Genomic DNA, 21,285 nt, shown 5'->3' with positions numbered 1-21,285 from the left:
ACAATCGAGTGTAGGAAGTGAAACAGTCACAGGAAGGATATGATGATCTGTAATTTGTATCCACTTCAGTCAGTGGGCTGCCAGTCTTAGAAGGACGTACCTCCTCCTTGAGACAGGTGGGAGACATGCTGCAACTGAAGGTCACTGAAGCAAGGCTGGAAATAATGACCCTCTGCACGAGTCCATTCCAAAAGAAAAAAAAAAAAATTTTTTTCCATCCTCTCTCCTCACAATGAGATGATTTTGTTATTGTTTCAGAATTGTACTTTCAAGTCTTGAAAAATCTTCACTTTGCTTTTAGCCTTTCAATGTCTTGTGGGAACTCGTAGGAAGCTTATGAACGTCAGAAGTTCTTGATAACTTGAATCCTGTCACAACAGTTCTCTTTAGAAGACCCTACATCAGGACCTTGATAAATCATTTATTTTGAAACTGAGGCAGTGAGAGATCTGCACTCTGAGCAGTGTCTTTCATTAGATTACAAGTGTCGGTGAAATTTTGCCTAGCCATGCATCTACACCTTGAAGTTGAAAATGAGAATTCTGCTGTTGGAGACTTGCAACCTGCACAGCTACTTTTCTGAGAGGACTGTAGGAAGTTTCCTATTCCTATTTATATATAATAAACATGATAACCAAGTTGTCTTAAATCAATATCGCTGTCCTGCCAGAATAACTCCGGATTTAGAGAAGTAAAGACACTGGTCAATACCTGCAATGACAGGAAATTAAACACCCTTGAAGTCAGCAGCAGTCCATACTTCTCTGAAATGGTATGGCACTCCTCCTCCCTGTTAGGTCTTGCACAGCTGAGGCATACTCTGCAGCAGGGTAAGTCACTGGGTCCAGTCATGTAAAGGGGTCCTTGTGTTCTTTGGACTGACGGCTTAAATCCACACTTGTCTTCATTCTTGTGAGCTTTTTGATACAGCCCTAAAGAATGGCATTGCATCTCTATCTTTTGCAGTGTAGGAATGCTTAGTGGGGAACAGGCTGCTGAATACCTCTGTGTATTTGGGCTATACTGTTTATTTTGTGGTTATCAGGTCTTAAAAGGTATGGTTTGTTCAGATTGTTTTCCCTTATTAAATCTGTAATACTTCAGGTAAAATAATAAAAACTAAAGTATTTGTATGGCAGATTGGCCCCAGTTTGTTTGGGATTTTATCTTTGGAGCTGCGCAAACAATGCATTGGTGGTAATGCTTGTAAAAATTCGTGTTTAACAGACCCTTCTGGCTGAAGGGGAAAGAAATACAGACAAACCAGGCAATGAGATAGGTTCAAATTCAGTTTTATTTCTGATTTCAGTCACTTTTTGCAGTGGAAGCTGCATGCGCCAGTGCATCCAGGGGAGATTCGTGCACCAAGATAATATTGTGGTTGTCACTCCAACATGTTGTTCCCATCTGTGTCTGTGATATTTAGATTCAGCTGGGTTTTCTGTACGGCTGGAAGTACTGTTCATTCCATAGTTTTTTTACTGATCCATAGGATGTGCTTGTATGTTGTGTTGCTCATTAGTTCATTTTACTATATTGGCTATTCAGTAAATAGTTAATAGTTTCTGAAGAAACCAATTTCTGAAGCAAAGATTTGCTTTTTTTCTTTCTTTTTTTTTCCCCCCAGATCTCTGTTGAGCAGATTTCAGTCTGTGAAATGTTTTTTGTTGTAGGAGGATTTTAATCTTGATTTATAATAACAAAGGAAGTATTGCATAATAAATATTTTGAACTGTAGCTGTGAAAACGTTTCAAGGAAGTATTTTATTGATTTAAGTATTTTCTTATAAACATAGATAGTGTTCAGAAATTTGTTCTTATTAATGTGAGCCAATATGGCCTATTTTGAATTAAATCTTTCTTTGTTGTTAATCAAAGCAAAATGTTTGTAGAAAGCAGGATGGAGACTCTTACAATTTTAAATGCCTGATAATTGTATATGCTTAGATATACATTTTCTTTTTCTTTCCTGAAGTTGATTTATGACATATGACATTGACTGCGTATGTATTGGCTGTTTCCACTATCTTGTGGAAAGTATTAAACACTCACAGTAATTCTGATATTTGGTGTCTTGTGATAATACCAAGTGCTGAACAACCTTCAATTTCCTCTGAAGTCGCGAAACAATTCAGGACACAGCTATGCCATAACTCTTTGTAGATTTCTGTCTTGTAGATACGATCATTAGTAATAAGGCCATAAAAGAAGGGAAATGTCTCATGGGCAGAACTGAGTCCAATTCTGACTTTCCATGTATTTTAGCCAAATTGTTGGAGCAGCTTTAATTTGTTGTCATTGTTGTACCTTAAGTACTTCTTATTAGGGAAAGCTATCTTATTAATTTTGCCCCATTCATTATGAACTACTTTCTAGTCTATTGTCATTGCGAGATTGTTTTGTTGGGAAACAATTGAATTGCATTTTGTCGATGCTGTTTTATTGGAGAAAGACCAGATAAAAGTGTTGTTTTTTTTGTTTCTGTTTTTTTTTTAACTTCTTTCATGTGGTATTTTATGTTATGTTTGATCCAGAGAAGGCAACGCATCTTTTTGAGGTCTGAGAGATGGAACCAGAAGTGAGAAAGACTCGCTTGAACTTTGAAGTTGAATATGAGCATTGTTGAAGACCTGTGCCAAACGTGTTTTGATGTCTACTGTCTTGCAATGATACTTAAGTATGTTGTTGTAGGTAGGGAAGAATACATAGGATTCACAAGAATTGTAACAAGATGTACATTTTTAAATAAAAAGCAAGTAGACATTAATTTATCCTTTTTAATTCAACCACTCTTTTAAAACTTCAATGTTATCATCTAATACTTTTATTCTATGCCTTTCAGTCTATGATGCGATGGTAAGTAATAAAATGGGTATACTAATCTGTTTGGGGATGATAGACCACGTGGACAGAAAAGTGCAAACTGTGTGTTTCCTGAACAGGGAATAATAGCACCATTTTACTTGTATATATCATTGCTGATGCTGTTAATTACAATTGCTTGTACTCATCTAGTTCCTCAGTCATTGTATATTCATTAAGAAGTAGAGGGTGCACTTTTAAAAGTAGAGAGCAAATCAGACAGACTAATATCCCATAGCCATCACATTTCATTCTAAATAAAATGTGATATTAATTTCTACTGTAGAAGACTGGAATATGTGTGTTTTGTGATGTTAAATATGCAGAAACCCTGGTTATACACTCAGAGGTCAATGTTTCATTCTGTAGCCTAGGTTTGCTTTAGAATTATTATTAAATAGGACAGATTTCATTTATTAAATGGAATACACTAGGACATAGGAGAAAATTTTTAAGAAGCTAGTCACCATTTTATTTGTATATATTGCAATCCTTTCTCTCACAGCTTCTCTTTTTCCTTGTATTGCACAGCAAATTTATCTGAATAGAAAATGATTCGTCCACATATATGAAATATTTCTTAATAGAGAGAGATGGATGTGGATTTATGTATAGAAATTTACAAACACGCACAAACATAGGTGTATAAAATATGGTTGTAGGATAAGTATATATTTGTACAGCTATTCCAAATACCTGGTGGTATGCTGTAGAACCCTTGGGTAAGTTTTTATGGATTTGATTTATTGCCTGACCAAGCTGATTCATTATTTGTATGATTTTATGCTGCTGGGTGGTCATAATTTACAATTTTGGACCTAGTTAACTATGTGGGTGCCTAGAGTTTTCTATATCAACATCTCTAACAATTGTTTAAAGAAATAAATGAAGTAGACTTGCTTGAATGAACAATTTACTCATGAGGAGCAGAATATAATCAGGCAGGCAGGTCATAGGAAATAGCTTTCAGTAAGTCTTTGTAAATCACTGTGTTATCATATATTCTGTTAGCATATGTGTAACTCCATATGTATTACAGACAACCAAAGATCATCTGTGAACTGCTGATGGCAATCTTTTTTTCCCATCAGTAGTCAGTACTATTTTCATTTACTCAATTTGTGGAACCCTGGTAAATTGATTCACAGAGAACAGAGTGAAATTTTGAGGAGACATTGTTAAGTCAAAAGGTGCTGTGACATCATTTCTGTATAAATAAAATATCATACTTGCTTCCATATATTCAAAATTGAACTTAAAGCTTTGGCAGGTAGCAAAGCAATTCTTTTCCCAAGGTATGCAGCATCTACGAGAATAAGTGTAATAAACTTGTTTGGTAGGTCTTGTTTACTAGGAAGAAAGGACTTACATTTGTATAAAAAAAATTCTGGAGGTTTGCTGCATAATGTTACTCTGCCTGTTACTTCTTCAAACCAGTACTACTTTGAAGTTTGGTTGATGTGTTTTAAGGCTTGGGCACAAATATGAGAAGACTCAAAGCACTCAAACTAGAATTGCTGGTTAACTGTTGAGTTTCCACAGACTGTGAAAAGTTCTGATGTGTTATGATTTCAGATCCTGCCTCCAAATGTGATTTGGCAGTTTACTGCTCTTAAACCAGATATGATAAAGCTATAAAAATGCACATACATGTATTCCAATTTATGCTTCCTTAGTTAAGGCCATTGGTCCATAATCCATAGGTATTACTAGGATTTTCCATTGTGAGGAAAAAGTGGCAAACATTCCGCATATAGAACACAATATTGTCATATATTGTCATAGCTACAGATTTTATTTGCAATGTCTTGTCAATAAATAGAAGGTCTTGATCAATCTTACTCACATGATGGGCACATAATTGTTAGAACCCAATGGAAAACCTGGGCAGTGAACCAGCAGGGGAAGTACAGTTTCTTCTAGCCATCTGTGAGTGTTTAATTATAGATATATGTAATTCTGTGTGCACTTGTGATACATTTTATCATAATGGCATAATTTATCATATTTTTATTCATACATTGTCTTCATTATGGCTAAAGTTCTCAATCTCTCTTTGCTTTAAAAGAAAAGAAAAAAACAAAGGAAAAAAATGAACAACAAAAAATCTAAATGCATTAGGAATTTCTGTCTTGGAACCACAGCTACTTTCCATAGTCATGCCATATGTTTGAAAATCTGCCTCAAAGACCATGAGACTAGAAAGAGAATGTTCATAGGTTTATGCAAGACATGGGAGAATGGTTCCTCTAAATCCTTACATAAAATTCAAATAGCTTGGATGAAAATCAGCTTTCAGTAATTTTTAATTGTTCAAATGTTTCTGCTTTAATGCCTTTTTCCATCTGTGCTTTGAAGAGGTCTTGTGATGATTCCTAGAAGAAATTCATAGGATAGTTCTTGCTAGTGGTTAAAATTTGTACAAAATTCACAGTTGTGTCAAGTTGTGAAGGCTTTGAAGGGGATTTTCTTTAGTGCCAAAGTCGCAGAGGAGCACAAGTACTACTTAATGTCAGTAGGACTTAGGCTTTTAAGACATGTATGAAAATCACAGCGTTCAGTTTACGTGGATTTGGAATCATCAGCATGTTCAGTAAATTCTTGTGATGTGCAAATACATTTATTTATTAAATCCAGCACTTTCAATATTGATGTTTTAATTCTCCACGTATATCTGGACATAGGTATTCCTAAATGAATATGGAAATCCTTCTGGAATTGTTCTTTAAAACCCTCTGTATATATTAATTGAAAGTAAATAGTATTCTGTAACTTAGAGATAAGTAAAACAAGAATAAATGTAGATAGATTATTAGCTATAAGTTATGCTCTGATGCTTATTGTTTCAGGAGCTTAACTATCTATAAGTTTCAGTTTCTTAAAATATGTGCATTTGCAAATTTCTTTTTATTATTGCTATTATTTGTCCCCACTGAAATTTCAGCATTACTGGATTGTGGTTTATAAGGGATGAATCTTTTATGTTCTCAAACAATGAGTGCCAAAGGCAAAAGAATGAAATTTGTATGCAACACTGTCTGTGTTACATGTGCATGTTCATTTATCTCAATAACTGACTGTCATCTTCGTGTGTGTACATCTTACAGTGATAATAAGAGACCAATGCTGCTCAAGACATCACATTTTCAAGGATAGATTTCTAGCTGCAGGCAACTTGAACAAAATACTTCATAGAGAATACGCATATATTGAACACTCTCTTCTTGTCTCTGACCACACTAGATCCTTTTATGTAGTTTCTCTCATGGCTTTTATTTATTGTTATCTTCCATACATACCTTGAATTTCAGTATTTTTCTAGTTAATAAATACTATTAAATCATTCATTCCTCTTATTTTCTATTATCTTTGATTTGTCCTAGATCAGAGGTGGAAAGCTTATGATCACATACACAAGAAAGAATGATGCTGGCAAGTATGTTTGTGTTGGAACAAATATGGTTGGAGAACGTGAAAGTGAAGTTGCAGAGCTCACTGTTTTAGGTAAGAACTTGCCCTTACGACTGTGTTATTGAGAATGTCCACAAATACCAAAATGTCCACCTTTGCCTTTCCTTTAATTAAGAGTTTTCAGTGAAAGATATAGAGTCACCATCGTAGATTCACCAAGTTTGGAAAAGACTTCCAAGATAATAGTACAACCATCCATCTACCACCAATATTTCCCCAGTAAACTACATCCCTTATTACCAGATCTAAACATTTCTTGAACCTCCAGGGATGATGACTCAACCTCATCCCTGGGCAGCCCATTCTGGTGCCTGACAACTCTTTTGGAGAAGAAATTTTTCCTAATATCCAACCTGAACCTCCTCTCATGCAACTTGAGGCCATTCCCTCAAATGTTTTTATCTTGTCTATTGTCTTTAGGGTGGCAATTAGATTCACGGAATCATTTAGATTGGAAAAGTTCTTTAAGATGACCATGTCTAATCATCAGTTAATGGTTTTGCAATCCATCTTGGTTTGTCGTTGCTATCAGAAGATACTTTCATGCTTCATTTTCAAACCAAAAATAATTCCAGTGTCCTTTGTCTGTGTCTTCAGTATAAAATAAGACAAAAACAGAATGTGACATCACTAAGAGGCTTAGTTATTCCTTATTCTTGAAGCAAATCACAGTTATTTTATTTTGTTATTATTATTATTTCTGATATCCAAACTAAACCTTCCTTGGTGCAAGTTCAGGCTGTTTTCTTGTGTACTATCACTTATCACTTGAGAGAAGAGACTGACACCCTCTACCACGAACTCCTTTCAGGTATTTGCAGAGAGGAATGAGGTTTCACCTCAGCCTCCTGTTCTCCAGAGTAAGCAGACCCAGTTCCATCAGCTAATCTTCATTTGTTTTCTGATCTTTTTACCAACTTCACTGCTATTATCTGCACACTCTTGATTAACTAAATATCATTTTTGTAATGCGGGTCCCCAAAACTGAACTGATACTTGAGGTACAGTCTCACCAGTTATCACGTACAAGGGAGCAGTTGCTTCCCTAGACCTGCTGGCCATGCTATTTTTGATACAGGCCAAGATTCTATTGCTACCTGGACGTGCTGCTGGCTCATGTTCTGTCATTTGTTGACTACCACCCCTTCTTGTGGATGAGTGTTACATTCATCAAACTCCAGTCAACTGAGACATCCCCAGTTAAAATAGGAGCTCTGAACACTGAAAGTGGTTTGGCAAGCACTTTCACCTCCTCTTTTCAGTACCTTTGTGTGGATCCCATCCCCTTAGGTTTGTGGTTGTAGTAGGTTTCTAACTTCATTTATAAAGGTTTCATACTGCTCTCTGCCTCTGTCCTGCAGGTCAGTGGGCTGGATACCCTGAGAAATAATTATTTTTACTAATAAAGATTGAGGCAAAGAAGACATTTAGTATCTCAGCCTTCCCTCAACTCTTGTAACTGTTTCCACCCATGTTCCACGATTCTCCTTAATCCTTCTTTTATTGTTTGTGTACTTATAAAAACATTTTTATTATCTTTTACTGTAGTGGCAGATTTAATTCCATCTGGGTTTTGGGCCTTCTCATTTCCTCCCTGCATAACCTCATGATATTTTTGTAGTCTTTCTGGGTTGCCTGCCTCTCCTTCCAAAGGTCATAAACCCTATTCTTCTTGAGTTCCAGAACTCTCTGTTCAGACAGGTTGGTCATCTTTCCCACCAGCTTTTCTTTCAACACATAAAAACAGAGTGCTCCTGTGCCTTCAAGATGTCATTCTTGAAGAATATCCAGCTTCTATGGACTCCTTTCTCCTTCAGAACTACCTCCCAAGGGACCCTGCGAACCTGGTCCAAAATCAGCTCCTACAAAAATTCAAAGTAATAATTCTGCTGACTGCTGAACTTTTTATTCAGGTTTAAGGTCTATCTTGTCAGTCTTAGTAGTGTCACGTGTCTTAACTAATAATTGGAAATATGATCCAAGCAACTTGAAGTCTTATTCTGAGTTTTTTATGAAGCAGTATTTTCCTTAATAAACTGATCTTATATGCCATGTTTAAGTTGTTGAACTAGAATATCTGGCAAGATAGTGTGATAACTTTTTAAGAAGTTAAAGTAGTCTTCATGTAAACCAACATCTTGTTGTTTATATATATATATATACACAAACACCTTTGAAGGACTTTGGGAGGAAATTTATTATTAAATAGCTTTTAAAAACTTCCAAGTAAAATCTTAAGATTGAAATAAGGTTGTATTTATATGAGTAATCTGGGCTCCTAGTCAACTGTAGTAGTGAATCAGCCTACTACTAACCAGAGAATCACTATATGAACTGTTACATGTAATTTATGCTGGAAAATATTGCTCTTTCTGAAAACTTAAGGGAGGGAGTCTTTTCTTTGAATTTTCCTCCATCTGCTTTTCTCTTCAAATGTATTTCTGATATTCATCCTGCAAAAACTAGTGAGTGTTTCTTTTAAAACGGGACAAGTTTTGACTGTCCCATCAAGTCAGACCTTAGATATGAGTCAAAAAGCATGAGAAGCATTCTGACTTCATATGTTCATATCTTTTAGCATAAATCTTCTGTGTGTGGATTTTTGTTGTTTGTTTGTTCTTTTTGCCTGCTGCTCAGAAATCGTATCCTTACCAGATCAGTCCTTTTTAAGTTATAGAATTAAGTTAAATATTTGTCCCTTAAGTATTCTTACTGTGATGCTTAATCTGGTACATTCAGATTGCATCTTTATTGCATCTATAAGAAAATAGATGTGTGTATGTATGTCTGCAAATGTAGGATTTTTTCTTGTTTTAATTTTCACTTACTGAATGAAATGAGACTTTAATTGAAAGCGTAAAGATCAGCTTGCTGTTTTAATATTTTTTAGTCCTGCACAATAAAGCAAAACAAAGGTAAGTTTTCTATGAGACAGGTGTCCTGATGGCCTGGACATCCTCCAGAATAAGGGAAGTCCTTTTATAGGGTTTTATGTTGTCTCTTCCAATTCAGTACTTTTAAAACCATTTATAAATGCTTTATAATGATGAATTTCTAAATTTTAGTCTGCATCATCAAAGTGATAATCATGAAGTATGATATTAGTCAAACCTAACACAAATGTCACATGTGAAGAATATGAAGCTGTCTTTTCTTTTTCTCCTGCTTGATTGTTTTGTACTCTTGTTAGAACTATGTAGTGTGTTTTTGAATATTCACAGTTCCTGATTGTGCCAATGGCTTCAGACTCTTCCAGTTTTAGTGAGTTGATATGTGTATCTTTAATATGTACGAGTCTAATCATGTAGCTGTCTTCTCAACTCCCTCAAAGCTTTCACAGCTTTCTAGGGGAAAAGTTCATGTGCCGTGAGTGAAAGGAATATGCAGAGCCACTCCCGTTCTCTTAGGGACACCCTGCTGTTGTCTGATGCTGCCTTTCCAGATGAGTAATTCCTAGAGTATCCCTATAGCTGTCAAAATTCTTTCTTGTGCTGGTGCAAGCCTCACTGTCCCCCTGGTGTAAAATTCTATGGATATCCCAGTATCATAAAGCTTTGGACCCTGCTGTAGGTAGAAAAGTGTATGGATTTATTTTCCCAAATTTCGAGCTTGTAGAAAAGTTGCCACAGCAGTGTAGCTGAAGTCTCATTTTATTTCAATATACCTGAGAAAATCATGCAAAACATGTACATCTAACTCTAGTGATCCAGAACTGAGGTCATGCATGTCCTATCACGCATGTCAGGAATAACAGCAATATTTGAGAATCAGAATTATAGAAAAAATGGTGGATTTTTTTTTTTTTGCTTTCTTTAATGTGTACTCATGAAAGAAAGATGTCTCTAATTTTGTAGCAGTGGAAATGCTTGCATCAAACATCAAATGCTAGCTGCTGCAGACATGTGCAAACAACTTCATAGAGATACTGTGCTGTACTTGCAATCTAGTGAGATAGCTTTTAGTTTGTACCTTCCATTTGTTGGAAGCTCTGCAGCAGATGAGTTGCCATTTGCCTGAGGCCTTGGAGCAGGTCTGTTTCTTTCTGAGGATCTTATGTATTCAGATCAAGTGTTTGTGTTTTCCTTCAGTTACATTTGACATTATGATATATAAGAAAGAGGACTGTGTTTGGATCCTGAATAATGTTAGCTGTCTACATGGCTACAGATCTCCTGTCTACTGGCTGAACTCATATCCTGAGGCTAGGAACCAGAGGAACAGTGATAGAATCAACTCCATTGGATTCATCCCACTTTTCCCATTGCTCTAACAGATGGAAGTTAGGTAAAATCAATTAAACAGTTCAGGCACAGAACTGCTGGACTAACATATATATTTTTGCCTTTTAGAAAGACCGTCTTTTGTGAAGAGACCAAGTAATTTGGCTGTAACTGTGGATGACAGCGCTGAGTTTAAATGTGAGGCAAGAGGTGACCCAGTCCCTACAGTAAGGTGGAGGAAAGATGATGGGGAATTACCAAAAGCAAGGTGTGTGCAGTATATAGAATTACCTTTCCCTTGATGATTAGTTTGGTTATGTGATATGGCCATTTGACAGCTAGCAATACTTGTGGGGTTTTTTAATGGAAAAGATAAGAAATGTCTTTAATAAGACATTTCTAATTACCATAGGGCTCTGAAATTATAATTTATATTAAAACTAAAAAACTACTTGCTCTGAACCTTTTGTTCTGACAACACACAAATACAACAAAAAAGAACTCATTTGAGTCAGTAGTATCTGAAATAGATTAATTCCACACCTGATTAGTCTTCTGTAATTATTAAAACTGATGGGGAATGTATAACAGATAAACTAGATTACACCATCAGGAAGTATATACTGATATTGAAATAGATGTAAAATGCAATATGGTAATGTACCAAACTGATTATGCCTGGTTTTGTTATTAAGTCTCTTACTTTTTTTCTGTCCTAATTTTAATTCACGCCAAAAAGAAAAAACACTTTATGAAGAGGAAACAGTTCTGTGATAGATTATTCATTTATTTACTTGAAATTCCCAAACATCACTTAATAAACCTGATGGGGATAGTGGGAGGGAGTAGAAGAAGATGCAGTATCAGTTGTCATCCAAATTGACATTCCTGTTAATTCCTACAGCTTTAATAGAAGCTATTGTATTTTTAAGAGAAATATCTTTTCCATGAAGAGAGAGATACATTGACAGCATTATATAAAGAGGAGGAAAAGATGACAAAAGGAGGGAAAGTGTTTAAAGGCCATCTCATTATTTAAATAAATATGTATATTTATAGAATGTGTTGCGATTTATCTTGAATTCTAAGAAATTTTTTCTTCCTGAGGACAATGTTTCCTTTTCAACAATATTAAAAAATAATTCATTAATTCAGATGGAAAAATTATTATGAAAATAACTAATATTAAATTTATCTGTTAAGGGATTTCTAATAGTAATAAGTTCTGCAGTAGAGCTTTATAATTGTATTACACCAGTGAGATTCTACAGATGTCAGAGAAACTGACTTGTGGTGGAAATTAAATCATAATCAGGTTTTCAAATTTATAGATATGATTTGTTTTGCTTTGAAGAGTTAATTTTTGCATTCTTGATTTATAACAATTTACCAAATATTTATAAGTGACATGAAGGGAATAAAAAATTTCAGTGACAAAACACCATACCTTTATAGAAGTTGTACAAAGTTCTGCCTTATCTCTTAGTTCTTTGTTTTGTATTACTTACCTTAGTTATATTTACTATGTATATTTAAAGATACGAAATCCGTGATGATCATACCCTGAAAATCCGAAAAGTTATGGCAGGAGACATGGGCTCATATACTTGTGTAGCAGAAAATATGGTTGGAAAAGCTGAAGCATCAGCGACTTTAACTGTGCAAGGTAAGAATGTTTATTTACATATTGCTCTAACCTACAGTTAATGGAAATGGATGTTATATGCAACTTCTTAGACTTCCTATAGGCAAAGTAGTAGAGTCTGGGCAAAACCCAGGTAACAATCTAAGCACAGATGCTACTTATGTAGTAAATCTATGCTGTGCTGTAAAAATGCGTTACAAAAATATAGTTTTAGTTTAAATTGTACTCTTAAAGAACACGAGAATTTCAAATGTAACATTTCTTGTAAGCTATCTTCAAGTTACTGGGATGGAGGATTGAATGCATTTCAGTGTGATCAGAATTATGTTATTTACCGTCTTTGTATCTTAAATGGTGACAGAAAGAGGAAAACCAGTTTAGCCAAACTATTTCGCTTTAGTTTTAGCTTCAGGTATCTGCTAAACTTTTTTGATTAAATGTATTAAAGAAGCAGTGAATGATAAATGTGTGTATATCTTTTAATACATTAACCCTGACCACTGGAATTTCTGTTGCTTTTTCATTATAAAAGCATAGCGTAGCACTACTGTTTCTTTGTCAGATAAAATTCAGCGGAACTCAGTGAACTAATATGTATAAAAATTCTTCATTGCCTTTATATACACAATCCAGATGTTCACTATTCAGATAATCCTTCTCTTCCTTTCCTGGCTAGCAGACAGGCAATGATGTCATACTGAAGCTTTTTTTTGGCTGCACGCTGATGGTCCTTCTGTCCTTTTTTCTGTTCAGAGAGAATTAGTCATTATGGAGTTCTGGGGAAGTGTAGGCTTAAAAGTATTTTATTTGGTAACAGGCCTCTCTTTCTACACATTTACTGTAGCAGGAAAGGTCTTGTCCTTAGCCTGCTTTCCTTTTCCACTAGAAACATTTGGTGTCCTTAACACCTGTAGCTGTTAGGAAAATACAGGAAGGAATTCTTTGGTTGAAGCTCTCATAAAACCAAGAATTTTGAGACGGTGTCTTTCGTTAGTCATCACGCTTGTATATGAAAACTGACACCTTATGTTTGCAAAATAATCAGCACTTATGCTCAATGTTTTAGAATAAAAGATTAACGGGTGAGCAGTAAACAGGTTTTTTAGAAGAAAAAGCCTGAATTATTTTTAACATGGCCATTTGTTCTGAAGATTGTGTCTTACATAAGATGTTGATCTTTTAGAATGTTAGCGTTAAGAGAATTTCTTTTACATCTGATTCAGTGGTCACCTTTCAGGAAATAAGCTGTCAGTAACTCTAATCCTCATTATTCCTATTCAAATCATATGCAAACACGTGTTGTTAATTCCATTTGGGTCTGTGGTACTACTCAGTTATGAAATGACAGGTTTCGAGCTGTTAGAGATAAAGAATGAGATCTTTTGAATTAGGGTAATGAAACAGTACCTCTAAGGAGCAGTATTACAACCTAGGTTTTGCTTAAGCAAGATTCTTGAATTATGTTTTTTGTAAGTACTTGTATTACACAGTAGATATTTACATAGCAACAGTTTTGCTCTGTGGATATTGTTGTAGGATAATTGGTTTCCCAGTGTGAGTGGATTATTTCCTGATCCATTTTTCTGCACTAGTATATCTGTAGAATGAATTGATGTGAGAAATCATAGTGGGGGAGGCCAATTTGTAGTTTTTTTAAGGCAGTGAATTATGATCAAAATCTATTTATTAGAGTGCCCAGGAGTTCTAAGTATCTGAAGAAAATTAAAAAAAAATAATAATTGCTTGGTTTGCTGGTGAGGTTTTCCTGCCAGATTGCCCTTCAAAGAAAGGAAATGAGAACTGTTAGCAGTAGCCCCAGAAGACACGTGTCTGTTTCAGGAAGGGGGCAGTCATAGTCGGACAAGGATCTATGCAGTCAAAACTGCAGTCCTGAATGAAGCGTGACATAAAGCAGAAAGTGTTGTAAGCTGTGCACTTCAGGACACTTCTCAGGCCCTAGGATTAGTGGCACTGCTAAAAAGATGTTAGGTCCTGTGCTCATCATTTTTCAGGCCTCACACGCTGATTGAACTGTGTATGTTCTGAAGCCCAGGGTTATCTAGGGTATTGAGAGGTGGCTAATTGAGATACCCAGGTGACAGGGATGTGTTGACAAGAGGTGATTAGTGAACCTGGTGTCTCACCAGGGAGCTGGCCAGGATGTAGCAGTACTTCAGAACTAACTGTAGCAGAATTGAACCTTCGGTTCGTCACTAACCCCGTTTGATCTAGCAGGCATTGGAGTATGGAGCACTGTAGGGCATGTCCTCTGTGCAAGTATATACTGCAGCATCTAAGTGGGGAACAAACTCTTCCTGTATCCATGGATTGATAACTGTCAGCTCAGATAATTATATTTCTATTCCAGTGTTGTTCCTGCCCATGGCATCAGCATCACAGGTTCTGTCAGTATTTCCCAGAATAAAGATGACAAATTTGGGGGTTTATAAGTGTTTCCCCTCTCTGTGTGAGGTACAGGTGCTGGTTTGTTGTTGTTTTTTGCTGTTTGGGTTTTGTTTGTTTGTTTGTTTCATTTTCTCTACTATTACTAAGCCAAAGTTTAGGTTTCCCTGTTGACATCAAAGTTTAAACCCCTCACTTAGGCTTTTACTTCTGCAGATTAAAAGCATTTCCATTCTTCAGGTTGTTTGTCAAGTTATCTGTGTTTTCTTCCAGGAAAATTAAATAGTTTTAAGAAAATTTAATCCTAGTGTTGTTTACATTCTTTTAAAATTAGAGAGCAGCAGTCCACTGTTTTCATTTGGTGTCAATGTGTAGCACATATGTAAGGCATCCGCAGACGTTGCTGAAAGTACATGGAAGAGTTTCATTCAGGAGGTGATTAATTATTAAATACCTAAATCAATACAAGCTGCCAGGAAGCAGCCTGGATTACAATGCGTTTTATTTTACCAATCTGTAATAAGTAGCTGATGTGCTCAAGCAAAGGGAAATGATGGCCAAAAGTGTATCACTGGATCCACTGGATTAATGTCTTAGTCCCTATCAATAAGCAAATCCATTATATTTATTGTGCACATATGTAACATGTGCAAGATGCTTTTCATGTTTTCATGGAGATGACTGTTATGTGCTTTGCTTAGTTTTATGCCTTGAAGCAGGACTGTAGAAATGATAATATATACAATCTAACTGAATTCTCTTTTCTGAAGATAAACAAAATTGCCAAGAATACATGTCTCAGAGCCTCTGTTCTAAAAAAGAATTCATTTTACTATTAGTGGAAATAGCAATAGGCCTTTTTGAAAAACTTGCAAATTTCATATTTAGTCATAACAGTTCTTTTTAGTTAATCTAGGAATGAGAAGTTTTACATAGTTTTTCCTGTTTTCACTTGCTTTTCTCCCATTTGCAGTACCTAAATAGGCTTTTTTTTAACATCCATTTTAATAAGTCTATAATTTTTGTTGAGATGCTACTTATTCTCTGTTACAACTGGGAATTATGGTTCTGGTGGAAGTCCTCTTATGCAGTTCAACAAGGAACCACTGTAGCAATGACAGTAGGGATAATAGGTTATGGAGGTTGCTTGGAGGGGTCTTCACATGTTGGAATCTCTTGGTTGGTCACCATTTGGTTGGTAGTAAACAGCAATCCTTAAAATTACATTATTTTTAGCTTCTTTTCTTCAAACGCTAAATGTGGAGGAAGTAACCAATATTTTTTGTAATGCTCTGCCTAAAACACACCTACACATGCTGAAGTAGTAACTGAACACTGAATTATGAATGTTGTTCAAAGGCACTAAACGTATTCAATATTATCCATTTGGCAGGAACAAAGAATTCCTGAGGAAATTGCTCCGGCAAATTCTTATTTTGCAGTGGTGATCTTTGATATCAAAGTTGTTTCAGCTTATGGTGTTATTAATGTTAAGGTCAACAGAAACTGCCTTATAATGACAACTTTGCATAAATGACTTCTGGCTGTGATTTTACTGGGCTAGTCAACTGACAGGGAATTTTAATTTGAAAAGGTGGCACATGCATCAGGCCTGGAATTTCCTCCACTTTCCACCCCTCTGTATAAAGTAGCTTCAAGGCGCGATCTATTGATAGAGACATCTATTTAATTAGGTTTCTGGGTAGGGCTAGGAAAACTACCCTGAATGAAAAAGAGTAGGATTTTCTCTTTTATCTGTCAGATACCATATAAATGTTTTTACTGAGTCAGGCTGCTGATGCACATTATAAATTGATATAAATTTATATACTCTATAGGCATCTGAGAAATATTCATTGAAGTTAACAAAGAAAAAGATTTTTTTAATTTATTTTTTTAACACTATTGTAGTATATAGTGACTATTATGCATTCCATTGAAGGCTTCACAGGCTCTTGGGAAGAGTTAAACACTCCAATTATAAAACAAGGAAAGAGTGTTTTATAAATTTTAAAAATTATACTTGTTTACTTGATCTCTTTATGTCGCTTTTTCTCCTTTTTGAAAGCCTTGATCTTAAGTGATACACTCTTACATCCCTGTGAAGGAGAAAGGAAGAATAATGATTGTCTTAAGAATTTCAGGATTTTTTAATTAATAAATTTCTGGCAGGATAAATGAGAGGAACCATCTCTTGTGATTTGTATAGCTTAAAGGGATAGCCTTTTCCCCGTTAATTACTGCTGTAAACTATGACAGTACTTCAGATTCCTATCAATGATCTGAAGAGTCTGACTGCAATCTATTTCTGGTGAGAGATTATAAATCTTAAAAGTTAATCAGAGGGAAATGAGGAAACTATCACAAGAAGAGATTAGTGCCCTGAAGGTTCATGTTCTACTGATGCAAGTGAACACTGAGATTCCTGAAGCATTTGTAAAACTGAGGGAAAAGGAACCAGTAAATATTTGAGTGAAATTCAAAAATAAAAATAAAAAAAAAGAGAGAAATTTATCATTGCTTCAAATCCGTGTAACGTATTTTGATAAATAACTGCTTTTATGATATTTCAGTTTAAAACTGGAGTTAGGTGGTTTGTTTGTTTGTTCGTTTTTGTTTGTTTTTTTTGTTTTTTGTTTTTATATATCATCCCATAAAAATTAATGCAACTGCTTACAGGGAAAAGCTTTACAACTTTCGAGAACCATTACTGCAGCTTAGTACTTTGAAGCAAGAGGTTGAGACAGATGTTTCTCAGCAAGTAGAACGGGAGTCCAAATAATCTGGAAAAAGATTACTGAAGAAATATGTAGAAGGTAGAGGCTTTCTCCTATGGAAATTATTTAATTGAGGCCCCATCTGGAGTATTGCATCCAGGTCTGGGACCCCCAGCACAGGGAAGATGTGGAGCTTTGGGAGAGAGTCCAGAGTAGGGCCATGAAGATAATCCAAGGGCTGGAACACCTCCCTTATGAAGATAGGTGAAAGGAGGTGGACTTCTTCAGTCTGGAGAAGATAAGGTTGCTTGGAGACCTCATTGCGACCTTCCAGTCTTTAAAGGGAGATTATAAACATGAGGGAAATAAACTTTTTATGCAGGTAGATAGTGACAGGACAAGGAGGAAAGATTTTAAACTAATGGACAAGAAATTTAAATTAGATATCAGGGGGAAGATTTTTTTTTCTTTTTTACTGACAGTGGTGAGGTACTGGAACAGGCTGCCCAGGGAGGTTGTGGATGCCTCATCCCTGGAGGTTTTTAAGGCCGGATTAAATGGGCCCTGGGCAATCTGATCTAGTGCTTGATCTACTGGCTGGCAACACTGCCTGTGACCTTGAGGGAGCTTGAAGTCCCTTCCAACCCAAGCCACTCCGTGATTGTGTGATTCTGTATCTTTTAATTACTCACTTCAGAGAATTTAAGAAGGCAGATTTGTATAAAATAAAAATGCAGAACTCAATTAAAAAGTAGCCAAGACTTTTTTCTAGAGCTTTCAATTTCCTAAAGCCCACGGCTAAGAAAAACTGAATTGTTTTTGTATAAATCTTCACTGTTGCAGACTTTATTTCGTGACTGCTATTCTAAAGATAACATTTCAATAATTCTGTCATTAGAATAGACAAAACAGTATTTTACTGCAAGTTGTTGTGTTTAGGGATTTGGGGATTGTTGTATAAAATTCAGTGCAAGGAATAGTGACTTACTTTGGTTCTTTATTAAGTAGTACTTCTGCCAAATGCTTCTTCTGAAATAAATTTAGGCTTTATTAAATTATACTAAACATCTTCAAAAATGTAATGCATTTTTTTGACCTTTTATGTAACCAGTAAGTAATTTTTATAAGGAGTTATGCAGTGATTATAATGTACTCCCTTAGTTTTGTAATATGTGCATAATTAAAATCAATCATCTCTGTGAATTAGTTCTTGACAAAAAATACTGACTTGTAACAGCAATGTGTTCAAACATTATTATGCTAAGCTGTCTTAGATACTGTTTGTGCCTATGAATTATGTTTTGTTTGAACACTAAAATAATTCATTGTTAGGTGCTGACTAACACTCAAGAACAAATATAGGTAGTGAAGTGTCTTGCTGTCTTTATGTGCATGCTATGTCACCTGGCAGTCTTAGTACTGGGGGCATCCAGTGCAAGAAAAAGCCTGCTTAAACTGATGGACATGAAGTACTCTCATGTTATTCTCAGTGGAAGGAAGATGCACACTTCTCTTGTCCCCACGGTCACACATGAACTGCTAAGGTTTAGAGTGATTTTTTACTATTACTTGATTATAGATTAGGATGAGAGAACTGAGAAATAAATAATAATAATAATAAAATGACTGTACATTGCATTGTTTGCTGTTTCATAGTAAATACCCAGTGCTCTCTAAGCATAGCCCTGGGGGGCATTCTCTTTTTTTGCATCTTTAAGTGGCAGATAGGACTTGCATTTACTCAAATGGAGCAGCTGCTCTCACTTTTGAAACAGTTAAGGTAACACGTTGATTTTTAGATCTCAGGGCAGAGCCAAAACTCAGCCAAGAGTTCTGCTGCAGTCCAGTCTTCCATCAGCAAGAGTTTATGAGCTTTTTTGTACCTCTTTTTTGAGGTATTGAATGCTCAGATCATGTCATTTTCCTTCAAAGAGTGTAACTAACCTAAATAAAAATAGAACCTCAAAACTTGTTTGCTAATATCCCTAGACGACCACATCGGCAGCAATTCTTCATTTCAGACTACTAGTAATTTTCAGAGTATTACAGTCTTTTCACAAAGGCGAACCTTCACTGTATGAGAAACAGTGGACCTTTTTATTTTATTTTTGTTTGTGAAGATTGTCTTTAATTCTCCTGGCAGCTTGTTCCCTTTTCAACCTGCCTAGCAGTAAAAATTACTAGTACATACAATGGAATTAGCCATTAGTTACATGTACATGTTGCAGTTTTTGCTGTGATTGAAAATTGTTAATGCATCTTGAATACCTTGCAGATAAAACATCAGAAAAGTAAGTTGGAGTGTTAGTGTGCCATTTGTAGACTTGAATTGCCTGTACGGGGGTGTGTGTTGTCCTGATAACAAGAGAAGTCTAGATTCCTTTTGAAAAAGTATCTGCTTCATTTGGAATTCTTTACAGAGCATTGCCTATAAAAAAAAAAAAAAAAAAGAAAAAAAAGAAAATAACATTTTATAGATAGCAGAAGTTGCTTCACTGTGGAGCTTTATTCTTCAATTTTGAGTGTGTGCTTGTGCATTGAGTGTGTGCATTGATCAGAGGGCTTGGGTCACTTCTCACAAATAGCTTTAACTTATTAGAAGACGGTTGCTATGGATGTTAAATACCTTTTTTGCTGTCATAAACAGCTTGGGGAGAAAAAATTGCATTCCCTTTCCTTTTCAGTTCTTCTATCTTTCATTGTAAGTCAAAAATGCAGTGGAGAGCTTCTAAGAATTCTTCAAACAGTATCTAGCCATCATATTCTTTTCACACTTCTGCACAGCTTATTTAAAATGTCTATCTCTTTTCACTCTTTTAAAAGGCTTTAGTATAAATATTTGTAGCCGTGACTAGTTAGATTGCAGCAGTGCCTAAATTTACCTCTGGTCTTTTTAAACGGAGGGGAATACAGCTCTTCTTCAAAAGGGAGCACCTGGGGAACAGGACTCCACAGTTTACTGCACTGCTCTAGTTTTAAAATAGATGGCATTAAGCCTAAGTGCTCCCACTAAATTGGGTTAAGTTTATATGATGTTTTAGGAAGACTAACAGCATGATGGGGGAAGAGAGAGTCGGAGAGGAACTTCAAAAAGGACTTGAATCTGCCCCCTCTCTCAAAATCAGTTGCAAATCAAAAAATCCTGTGTAAGTGCATTGTGTGCACAGATTTTTGCAGTAGATTTTTCTTCAATATGCATATATACGCAGTCGCTTGCTTAGACCTCTTCATCTTGACTTTTTAAAGGTTTTTTTAGGGAAGATTTGCTGTGAAGCAAATATTAATATAATATTGTTGTGCAACTGAGAGAGAGCCAGATTTTACTCCCTAGTTCCAAGGAATAAAAAAAAATCACCTCAGCCCAAATTCAATCTCATAATGACTAGAAATTTATAAGGAGTCAAAATGCCTTTCAGTAGTTCTTGAAAACAGAATAGCCCACATGCAGTAGGATTGGTCAGTGCACAGATCTTGTGCAATGAGCACGAGGTTGAGTTTAATCCGCCAAAGCAAGTTAAGAAGCTTAGTCATCTTTAGATAGTGATAATGAAACCAGCAGGCTGCTTGCCAGTTGCACTCTCATGTGGCTGAGAATAGAGAACTTCCTGGTTGCTGCAAGAGAGAAAATCATTTGGTTGTGTTGTATGACAGTTTATCTCTAGAAATGGTACTAGCATTGGTTTGAAAACTCTCACACCACTTACATTATGACAGACATGTTTAGATATGTGTCTTAATGACACATCCTCAATTCTGTCTCCCCAGACCTAAATGTAATTAAATTTTAAAAGTTATAGTTATATGGTTAGCACAAAGGAACAGTACTTGCATTTTATTTTGTGAGACCTCTTTCTCGTAGTAGACTAGCTCTCCTGAGTCCACAATCCCCTGCGTACCAAGCCATCAGGTGTAAGCCCTTTACCTCTGCTCAATCTGAGAATATATTCTGCTTGCTTGGTTGGAGTAA

General features: G+C 35.7%; 1 protein-coding gene across 1 annotated transcript in view; it reads left to right on the top strand.

Annotated features, from left to right (window-relative positions):
• Positions 1 to 21,285, top strand: part of ROBO1 (roundabout guidance receptor 1) — a 296,401-nt gene that overhangs the window by 204,714 nt on the left and 70,402 nt on the right. The window contains exons 4-6 of the mRNA XM_065741854.1: positions 6,246 to 6,366; positions 10,683 to 10,821; positions 12,092 to 12,219. Of these exons, the coding sequence (XP_065597926.1) occupies positions 6,246 to 6,366; positions 10,683 to 10,821; positions 12,092 to 12,219 (388 nt within the window). The remainder of the gene's footprint in view (positions 1 to 6,245; positions 6,367 to 10,682; positions 10,822 to 12,091; positions 12,220 to 21,285) is intronic.

This window comes from Cyrtonyx montezumae, unplaced genomic scaffold (assembly GCF_038088225.1).
Source record: "Cyrtonyx montezumae isolate F1298 unplaced genomic scaffold, pur_monq_1.0 scaffold_3, whole genome shotgun sequence".
NCBI classification, from domain to species: domain Eukaryota; kingdom Metazoa; phylum Chordata; class Aves; order Galliformes; family Odontophoridae; genus Cyrtonyx; species Cyrtonyx montezumae.
The sequence above is the reverse complement of the archived record's forward strand: the minus strand, read 5'-3'. Positions and strand labels throughout refer to the sequence as shown.